General features: G+C 39.6%; 1 protein-coding gene across 2 annotated transcripts; it reads left to right on the top strand.

Moving 5' to 3' along the window:
• The first annotated feature begins 403 nt into the window (after positions 1-403).
• On the top strand, positions 404-9795 carry LOC129109460 (dysbindin-A-like). Of its 2 annotated transcripts, none has more exons than XM_054621531.1 (10): positions 404-592; positions 1256-1309; positions 1778-1828; positions 2213-2273; positions 2618-2750; positions 3434-3566; positions 5683-5705; positions 6178-6324; positions 7954-8085; positions 8258-9795. In XM_054621531.1, exons 1-10 carry the CDS (start codon positions 507-509, stop codon positions 8515-8517), a joined length of 1080 nt encoding a protein of 359 aa, XP_054477506.1. In that variant the 5' UTR covers positions 404-506; the 3' UTR covers positions 8518-9795. The 2 variants fall into 2 exon arrangements, with proteins under 2 accessions (XP_054477506.1, XP_054477505.1); XM_054621530.1 differs by having other exon boundaries at positions 405-592; positions 7951-8085.
• The last annotated feature ends 730 nt before the right edge of the window (positions 9796-10525 follow it).

Genomic DNA, 10525 nt, shown 5'->3' with positions numbered 1-10525 from the left:
CAGGTTACATGTAGACAGTAAACGAACCCTGATCCAGGACTGTGTGAGGCGCTGGCAGAGACAGAGGGCGGCGGTAGTGAGCAGCTACAGCAGACATCTGCCCTTTCCACAACAAAAATAGAAGATGGGGTTAACTGTGTTAATTTCAGCCTGAGTTCAGCCTTTCAGGCAGCTTTTTCTCTCAGGCAGACTTTCTCGGACTTCGTAAACATCAGATTGTTTTGCTACAGCAGACATAACCACCCAATATAATTCATAACATAACCACCCAATATAATTCATACCATATCACTTAAGCTGTCAGGTGTCAAATGTGTAGGAGTCACCAGGCTCTAAATATTCGGCGGACAGGAGGCGGTGCCTGGGAGGCCGAGTTCAGGACACCAACGACCCAGCGGCTTTGCGGAACGCAGGCAGTTGCAGAGCAGACAGGCTGCAGCTAGCTGCTCAGTGCATCAGCAGGGTTCACAGTCAGTTACAACCAAAGTTATCCTTACTGTCTTTAGATGTTAAAGAAACCGGAACTAAGAGGTATCATGTTTGAAAACTTCAGAGAAAGACTTCACATGGTTCAGCAGGATTTCACCACGGGGTTGGTCTGCTTTCTGACACTACTTTAATATCTGCCTTAGCTAGCTGTGATGAACTCCCACTTCAGATATCATGAGCATATATGATTATCTTATATGTGTGTGGTAGCCCTCGTCTCAGAGCATGTACAATTAATGAAGAAACTCTTCTAGAAAAGTGTTTAGCAGCTATGGTGGCTAACGTTATCAACGCAACGCTCCAGCTGTTTTATGTAAAGCTGCAGCTTTATTTTTGTATGGCGCCCATCTCATGTTATCCTCTCTGAATTTAAACAAGCATGCTGCTAGTTAGTTACATTTACTGACAATGTCATCTGCAACGACTACGTTAAGTTTCAGTTTGTTATCGTCCTAGCTAGCTCGGTCCTAGCTGTTCCTGGATATTGCTCTCAGCTGACCGTCATGTGACGACTTTTACTTTCTACTTAGGGAGGACGGTGAACACGTACGACACATCTGTGCTGCAATAACTGCATCAATAATGACGAATTCATATCAATAACTAATTGGCCAACAAACAAATATCCCAATTTCAACAATGTGAACTCTTAAAGCCCAAAGTCCATGTTGCTATATAATATGTTTTTTAACTTAGTGTGCAAAGGCAAACTTGTTCTACATCCTTGCTGAACTTTTCTCTGTGTCTCTAACTTTCCTCCCTCCAGCTTTAAAACCCTCGGAGACAAATCCAGAGACAATAAAATCCGGAGGAAGCCCAGGTGAACATTTATCTACACTGCTCTACCAGCCGTTAGAGCAAAACTGTCAATTCAGCTTTCTGTCAAAATAAAATCAGGTCTCAACCTTTGTGCGCGTGTGTGTGTGTGTGTGTGTGTGTGTGTGTGTGTGTGTGTGTGTGTGTGTGTGTGTGTGTGTGTGTGTGTGTGTGTGTGTGTGTGTGTTGTGTGTGTGTGTGTGGTGTGTGTGTTGTTGGGGGGTGGGGTGCAGGTGTGTGCAGGTGTAACTGTCAGTATACACTGACAATGGTCTGCGATAAATATGTTAACATTGTCAGTGACTTCACCTATGAAAGTATTCTCATAGGGGAAAAGTCACCTGACTTTGTCTCTTCTCCAATGGTCTGCATAAGATGAAAGATGTTTTAGATTCAACAGACTAAAATGTATGAGTGCTGAAATTATTCATTCATTATTCAACATTGTGTGATTCTCCTGTCTGTTGTTCAGGTTTGAAGAAAGCCTTCCTCATTTCAGCGCTGGTCTGGACATCCTCAGCAGGTCTCTGCACACACACACACACACACACACACACACACACACACACACACACACACACACACACACACACACACATCCTCGTACTTCTGTCTTTGTGAGGACACGGACACATTGAATTCCCTAGCCCCTAACCCTAACTTTAATCATCACCTAGTTCTGACCCGAACCTTAAAACCAAATCTGAACCCTCAAACGAGCCTGTGAAGAAGTGCGAACGGGCAAAAATATCCTAATTTTACATAAATGTCCTCACTCTATGGTTACATTTTTTTTTTTACAGTCCTCACTATGTAGCATGTACAAGAACAGACACACACAGTCAATTTCTGAAAGCTTTGACGTATATGGAGGGTGTGTTTATGTATATACCATGTGTTTCTGTAGGTATGAGGAGAGTTGGTTTCTGCTCCATAAAAGAACCAAAGACTGTGCTCAGGCTGCAGAGGTAAGACCAGCACACACTGTTATATTCTTGGGACACCATTCATAATTCACAATATACAAGAAAGTTACAGCAAACTCCTTCAATGCTGGACCTTATCGAAAACCTTATCGAAAACTGAAGCTGCTTCACAACAAAAATGACTTGCGATCATTGGCTGGTTGAAAGCTTTGATTACTTTGAAGTAGTGAGAGGAGCTGTTGTGTTCTGTCTCACCGCCACTCTCTCTCTCTCTCTCTCTCTCTCTCTCTCTCTCTCTCTCTCTCTCTCTGTCTTCTTCTGTTCTGTCTCTGTGTTTGTGTGTGTGTGTGTGTGTGTGTGTGTGTGTGTGTGTGTGTGTGTGTTAGGCAGTAGATGGGGACATAGTGATGCTCTCAGCACACTGGGAGAGAAGAAGAACAGCTGTGACTCAACTACAGGAACAGCTGCAAAGCTTGCCGGCCTTCATCAGTGATCTAGATGCCATCACTGCTAACATCGGTATGGAGTCTGTTTCATTCTTGTCTTATAAAGCCAGTCCCAAACAACAACAACAACAACAACAACAACAACAGACGGGGCCATATTGTCAAACAGTGGACCTCAGTATGTGCTGCCTTTATCCTTTAATCACTTTTCACAGTATTAAGATTGCGTACTTGGATGGATAGTATTCAATTTCACAGTGACACACTTTGTTTCATGCAACAAAGCCAAATTAATTGTGAATCAACCAACTGAGGCTGCTGCTGTAAATAAACACAGACATAGCAACTTATGTTGAACCACCCTTTAAACCTACCTCACGGGCTAGCTAGCTTGGCAGTGTTAGCAGTGTTAGCCAGCTGCTGTTGGCTTGAGGGACCACAAAGAAAGAATATTGGAGCTTTTTATTTTGCTAACTTGTGCTTCGTTGTGTCCTCTCCCATACCGTGACCTGGAAACAGTCCCCCCTATATTTTCATGGAGCTAAAACGCAAGCAAAGGAAGCAAGGAGAGGCTATAGCATAATGATAAAAACTACAGAAATTAAATAATTCTGACCGTGACAGTTTATTCCTTTCCTGTTTTTTAAAATGGTAATCATCAGGAAATAATTTAATACACTTTTATGCAATATAACACATACTTTTTAGGTGATAGTATTACTTTGTTGTGCTTAATATGACCGTGTGTGTCTGCAGCTCATTTGGAAGGTGACTTTGAGGAGATGGAGAGCAGACTGGTCTACCTGGAGACTCTGTGTTGTCAGTGTGAACAACAGACGGTCAAACAACATCACATCAACCAACTAGAAGTCTATAAGAAAAAGAAGAGGTGTGTGTCCTTACAACCAGTTCACACCCACTGTCAAAAACTGTGGATGCTTGAAGTTGGCTCGATTGCTAAGTCAGATCTTTTTGTGTTACTATTTTGATCATCGATATTCTGACTAATAATAGTAAGTCATTTTGTACTATAGTCCAGCATATTGGATTTTGATCTTTTTTGTTTGTAAAGAAAATGCTAGAAAATAGTTTTGAAAAGAAAATATCTGTTACTTGAACTAAACCTCTGATTGGCACTGATTTTGGAAAAAGTCTGATTCAATTCTACACACTGGTCCTTTAAGTTTGTATAATTGTCATAACAAGACTGTAGCGTTGTTGCTGGTAGCAGATTTAATAAATAATAAGTAATTAATATAACTAGTTTAAATAACGCAATTAGGATTTAGAAACCCTTAAATTAGTATAAAAGAACGATGGTACTCGAACTTACCACCATTAGTTTACCTACTGGAATTTGACATAGGACTTAAGTTGGACGCCACCTTATTTTGGAAAACTTCAAAATGTGATATTAATCAATTATATCTTAATCTCAGGGTTGCTACGGAGTTCTTGCCAAGGTGTACATTGACCTATTATTTCATATACACACAAATCAAATTTATAAATAAAATATTTATTAGACAAACTACATTACTAAACTACTAAACATAAAATAAACAGAATAAAGGGAAAGAATGAAGAGTAAACAGAATTATGAACCACAACTAATTAAAGGATTGAATGTGACCAGGTAGTATCAGTGACTCATATCATTGACTGATAAATCGTTGACGATAAATCGTTGACGTTTTACATTAAATTTACTTCAAATGATTTAGGCACCGTTCAGCAGCTGAACGTTCGGAAAGCACCAGGAAAGATTGTGAAGCATCTTTATATTAGTTTCAGTTAAATCTAATTTTGATCTTTTGGTCTAAGATATTTATATCTAAGATTATTTTATAATGTGACTTCAATTGACTTTGCCTAGTAATATCAAACTCGTTTACATCTGGGAATGGTATTGTTTCACCTGACGGCTCTGATGGGCAGATTGAAGGTGAAGCTGCATGGAACGGCGGCTGTTCCTCTGAAGGCCTCGGCATCTGGTTGGATGATTGTAGTTTGTTGAATCGCTCTCTTCCATCTCTGTCTCAGTGGCAGTTGATTCGGGTATTGTAGGGTGGAGGAGACCACCCTTCAGCATCAACGTCCAGAGTTGTGTTATGTGGAAGAGAGAGAAGTCCTCTGACGTCTCCTTGCTTTGCTTTATTTCCTTTAACCTTTTATCGAATTAACACTAGTTACTTAAAAAGTAATTTTATCTCTTTCATATTTAAACTCGGTGAAGAATGAAGAATGATACCAAATAGTTTGATTTGAATCACTGAATAAAACCCGATCAATTAGAGACTGAATGAATTAAACAATTACACAACATAGATAGACATTGTTATCATGACACAGACAGAGCTATGTAGATATACATGTATGTGTACCTATATGCATAATAGATGAATGGATAACATTCATCTCAACATTTCAGCATCATGTGTGAGACACAAGAAAGAGGAAGGGGGGAAACGTCTCTCCCCCCTTTGTTGTCCTGTGCTTGGGTTGAGATAAAGTTATATGGCAGGAAACTAAGAGAATTGCAGACAGAGTTAGCTATCATGAAGTTTACTATCCATAACTTTTATAAACTCAGATGTTTTAATACAGATTATAAGATATAAGAACTTACTATGACTAGAACTAAAATATCAAGGACAGGTTTCTTAAACTTGTTTATTACAATTGGATACTCTTCTTTGTCCTCAGGAATGTGAATGCTCATAAAATCCAGAAAGGTGGGGTCATAAGACATGGAGTAACCCCAAGAGTTACCCCAAGTCTTATCTTCAGATAGTCCCGGCACAGGGGAGAAACCACTTAGTACCCTTATAGGTCACGAGAGCGGTTCCTGAAGGAAGTTGATAGGTTTAGATCTTCTCATTGACACTTAGATTTATAATGTCACGTCGATGTCCGCTACAAGAAATAACAAAAAAAAACAATCAGTCAAAATGAAACTCGGTGTTTCTTTAGAATAACATAATGCTAATTTTGTCTTGTAACAGGAGGGAGATGGAAGCGCTGGAAGGTGAGCTGCTGAACTATACACATTTGTCACATAACTGCACAATATTGGCTACCTGGCTACCTCATTACAATGCTATGAAGCATTTGCCTTTTTTGTGATGTCTGTCTTTTTGCCTATTTGTCACAATTAAAAGTATGGGAAGTATAAACAAAATTAGACAAAACATGGGTAAACACATGACATTTCTTTTAACAGTGATTTCATTTAGGAACAAAGTTATCCAACACCAACATCACCCATGTGAAAGACATGTAGTTATTATCAGTAGAATCAGAAGGTTGACTGGTTAATGAGTAATGATTGGTGCCCTAAATTTCTAAATGAAGTAACTTGTTGATCATGTGAAATGCTAACAGCAGACACACTGACTAACAATGCTGATAATAGTGTGATGTAAAGAGTTTTTTTTACCTACAATGGCCCTAATACGCCATCATACTATAGAGATAAGAGGATATTCTTCTGTTTGTAGTGGAACTAAATTCTGAGCATGCTCAGAAGGTGGCAGAACTGGAGCAGGCCATGCAGCAGAAACTGAAAGAACGACAGAAAGTCTATGAGGAAGCCTTCAACCAAGACATGCAGCAATATCTGTCCACTGGATACCTACAACACAGAGGTAAGGCTCTCTGGAGCTCTTACTTACTGTGTTTATTAGAGTAGAAAAGTAGAAACATAGAAACAGCTGTTTAAGGCAAGTTAAAGTTACAAGGATATGCTAACCAGTTCAACACTTATGTTTATACGTTTAAAAATGTATTCATCCAGACTACAGTGGTGCTTTAAAAAAAGAGCAGTCTTGTATCATAGTAGAGGGTTGGTATTCTAAAACTGTACTTAAGTTAAAGTACTCAAGTAGAAGTTAAAGTACTCATCGAAATAAATAGTTGAGAGAGAGAGAACAAAAAACGGCCCCTCTACTGTCTTTTTCCCACTTCTATTAGATGTGAATAAGACTGACTGACATAGTCCATGCACAGTGAATGTTCATGGACTATGTTTATTATGTCAAAAAGTAAATATAAGTAGATGTTTAAATCATACATTTTGGGTCCATGTTTGGGGGTTTGAACAAGTGGTCCCAATAGATTAGTAGCGTGTCTGCATCCAAACAGAACCATGGACACTTGCTATAAAAAAGATTAAGTTTGAACATTGTCTGCCTTTGTGTGTGTTTAGAGGTTTATTCATCTGGCCCTTGTGATATTATTAATATATAGTTCTTTTTCTGTCGATGGCGACTACACGATCATAAATCTTCACTTTTTTTCACTTTTATTGTTATAAATCTCAATAGTCTTTGTGTGGAAAAGATTAATTAAAGGCGTGTTTTTCTAAAAATCTTTGATGAAAGTATTTCTATTATTGATATGAAGTTTACAATGTCAGATAAGCAATCGTATTGTTATCAAGAAAATCCTTGTCCAAGAAACATTTACCATCAAAAGTGTGAAGCAAAGTGAATACGTATCTTTGATAGATCAACTATCAAATTAGTGCATAAAATACCACTGAATAATCTTAATAGTCATTAGAAGTCTTTCTAGCGATGTGATAAATTTTAGCAGGAACTCTAATCTAAACATATGTTGAATTCTGCATTAATTAAATCAAATCATAAACAGTCCTTGAGTTTTTGATTGTGGGTCATATAAACAGCCTGCAGGCTCATTATCGCTAAAGTCTGGACTACATTGCATTTATTTAGCTATTGTCCAAAGCCACTTACAATAAGTGCATTCAACCATATGGATACAAACCCCCTGAATTTGATGAGGTTTTTTATTTTTTATTTTATTAGCCAAGGTGCAGTCTGAACTGATGATTTTTTGGTCTAATATTGGGAGAGTTCTACTGTTTGTTTGAGAACGGGGAGCTCATTCCACCTTTGTGTGAGCTAGGACAGCAAACAGTTGAGGTTGTGGAACAGCAGAAGGGCCGGGTGCTGAGGAGAGGGGTATTGTGGGAGATCTTGGGGGGGATTAAGTGTGTGAACGTGTACTTCAGTGTTCCAATGTGGGTATCTTTGTTTGTCATCTGCTTTGACTGTTATTGACAAGTTCATTGGTAGGAAAAGCTTAAGTGTGTGTGTGTGTGTGTGTGTGTGTGTGTGTGTGTGTGTGTGTGTGTGTGTGTGTGTGTGTGTGTGTGTGTGTGTGTGTGTGTGTGTGTGTGTGTGTGTGTGTGTGTGTGTGTGTGTGTGTGTGTGTGTGTGTGTGTGTGTGTGTGTGTGTGTGTGTGTTAGCAGAGCCAACCGAAGCTGATGTGCGTGTTCTGGATCAGATGACAGTGACTAACATATCGGACCAGGAGGCCCTGGATGACTTCCTCAATTCCACTGGTGACGATGACATCAGCACAGGATCATCACTGACCTCCGGTAACCCCGACTATTCATATTTTGTATATTAATATATTGTATGTTGTCTAGAGATGGATATTGTTAGGATTTTATAAATACCATTACTCTTATCAAGGTCTCCAGATGATGCTCGTCCACTGAGAGTGAAGCTTTAGTCACTCAGTGAGATAAGACTTGTCTTCTCCAACAGGTCCAGGCCTCGAGTCCTGCTCCTCTGAATCTACCAGAAGCAAAACAACCCGAGCCCCTCCCACGACCAGCCAATCGTCCAACCAGGACGCAGAGTGGGATCAGGATGAGGATGTGGCCAGTGAGGAGAGTGATGAGCCTCTGGTGCAGTCTGACGAAGAGGACGTCCAGCCCGACATGTCGTTGGTCGGCTTACAGGATGTTGGCGCAAAGAGGGGCTCCGACGAGAGCGACCCTGCTGAGGACATTCCCTCCGGGTAACCTAGCAACCAGGCCCATGAATACTGGGTAAACACTAACAACTGTTACCGCTCTGGTGCCCTCTTGCTTGATACGGCTCCCATCTCCAGCCAACATGAGCAACACTTCATTGCTTCTTTCCTCTGAGGTTTGATATGGAAACGTGCCCTCTAACACAAATGCTGAGTTTTCAGATGGTAGTGACTCTTATGCTAAGCTGTCACTCAGTAATGCTAACTAACTGAAACATCCGATTTTTCCAATACCTAAACCTACATGTCGGCTGATACCGAGTACTGATCAGATACCGGTGCATTGAAAACATAAAGTTAAACAAGTCATAATTCCCTCTCAATACTTATTTGATATTGCTGTGAAAACATATCTGTGAAACAACTGTATTTATTCAAGTTTCTTGCCAAAACCTACATTTTACAAGATAACATTTAAACCCATCATAATAACATTATAATTACATTCTCTTTACCAATTGTCGTTTTTTTCTGAATAGAGCTTAAACGCATGATGATGTTACTCAATGCAACCTCAATTAGCTTTAGGTGTGAGATCCGTTTGCAGGGATGGGCAGCTAACCGGCTGCTAACATCTAACGTTATTTAGCTCTCCTCCTGATGATTTCACCACAGATTTGTTCTTCACAATGAAGCATTATCAGGGACAAAATATGGTGTACCAGAGTGTTTAACCAAAGTTGTGTAGTACTAGTAACACAGTGACACGTGGTGTTGTTGTTGCTGTTCATGTGTAGCTCAAATGAGCTGCTAACGTGATATTTGATCGGTGCATGGACTTGCGTACTCGCCAAAACCTGATCCAACATTTTAGGCAGTATCTGAAGCATGTCTGGTATCGAAATCGAACAACTTTGTGAAATCGAACAACATTGTAAAAAACCTTCTCCTCGTATGGAGACAATTCGAAGATAATTACAGTAAGCGCTTGACATGACAAATGCCACAGTGTCAAGAAGTTATTAGAGTTGTCTAAGGCCTCAATGTGATTATATAACTCCCCCAGCATTCACATGTATTGTGATCTTTATGTTCAGGCCAATCCATCTGTAAGAAATTCTCTACATAGGAAGTGACCTTATTTAAATGTTAAAGTCCTCAAGATATAGATTTATTGTATTGTATTTCCCTTTGTGCTCACTAATATGCAAGAAGCAGATGGTAGGGCGACAGTGTACTGTAGATGGAACAGCTGGTGACACTCCCCCTTTTGCAGCAGGGCAGTCTTGATGTACACGTCTCTGCTTGGGTCAATCTCACAATAAAGTCCTGTAAACTACAAGTGTGGCTGGATTTTTGTCTTCTTGAGTATTTAGTAGGTGAAGTTATGCCTGACTTAATGTCATGGTCAGCCTCAACAAAAAACAAGCTGTTCTGTCCTACTTTAAAATCTAAAAAGATGAGAAAAAGGGAGGGACGGACTGACAGATCTCCAAACTGGCAGGCAAAAGTTCCTAAATAATAAGGCTGGTGATGAAATGACAACAAAATGAATCCTACTAACAAGCATTGTCTGTGCAAGAGTTGTTTTCAGGGTTACTTAGGTGTGTGAAGGTTTACTGCACAGCTGTTTATAATACATCTATGTCTCGTTTTGCTTTTAACAACCTGGCCAGGTTTCTGAAATAGTAATTTACACAAATTAGGACTCTAGCTAAACAAATAAGTTACTAAATGTGGCTCCACAAAACAGGTTTAATAAAGCGTGTGTTTAGCTGCTAGGCTGGTCCCTGGTCAGCCTCATTAGCTGCAACTCTAGCTTTAAATCTTATGTGGCTCTACCCAACACTAAACTTTGCTAACAGGCAAAGTAATCACCCTGTTTATTTTAATTTTTTCCAGTGGTGGAAAAAATGTTCAGAACAAGCTATTTACCTTTGATCTATCTCAAGGATAGCTTTAAACCTGGACAAATAAAATCAAACCTCTGCTTACCATTAAGTGTACAATTTAAGCCAAATGTATTTGGACAGTCCTGTCAACATTATTATGCAAAT

This window comes from Anoplopoma fimbria, chromosome 20, assembly GCF_027596085.1.
Source record: "Anoplopoma fimbria isolate UVic2021 breed Golden Eagle Sablefish chromosome 20, Afim_UVic_2022, whole genome shotgun sequence".
Taxonomy (NCBI): Eukaryota; Metazoa; Chordata; class Actinopteri; order Perciformes; family Anoplopomatidae; genus Anoplopoma; species Anoplopoma fimbria.
The sequence above is the reverse complement of the archived record's forward strand: the minus strand, read 5'-3'. Positions and strand labels throughout refer to the sequence as shown.

Excerpts from the sequence above, each read along its gene's own strand:
- LOC129109460 (XM_054621530.1), top strand. The coding sequence starts at position 507 with ATGTTAAAGAAACCGGAACTAAGAGGTATCATGTTTGAAAACTTCAGA. Across the intron at positions 3,567-5,682 it reads GTCTATAAGAAAAAGAAGAG|GAGGGAGATGGAAGCGCTGG; the intron begins GTGTGTGTCCTT and ends GTCTTGTAACAG. Across the intron at positions 5,706-6,177 it reads GGAGATGGAAGCGCTGGAAG|TGGAACTAAATTCTGAGCAT; the intron begins GTGAGCTGCTGA and ends TTCTGTTTGTAG.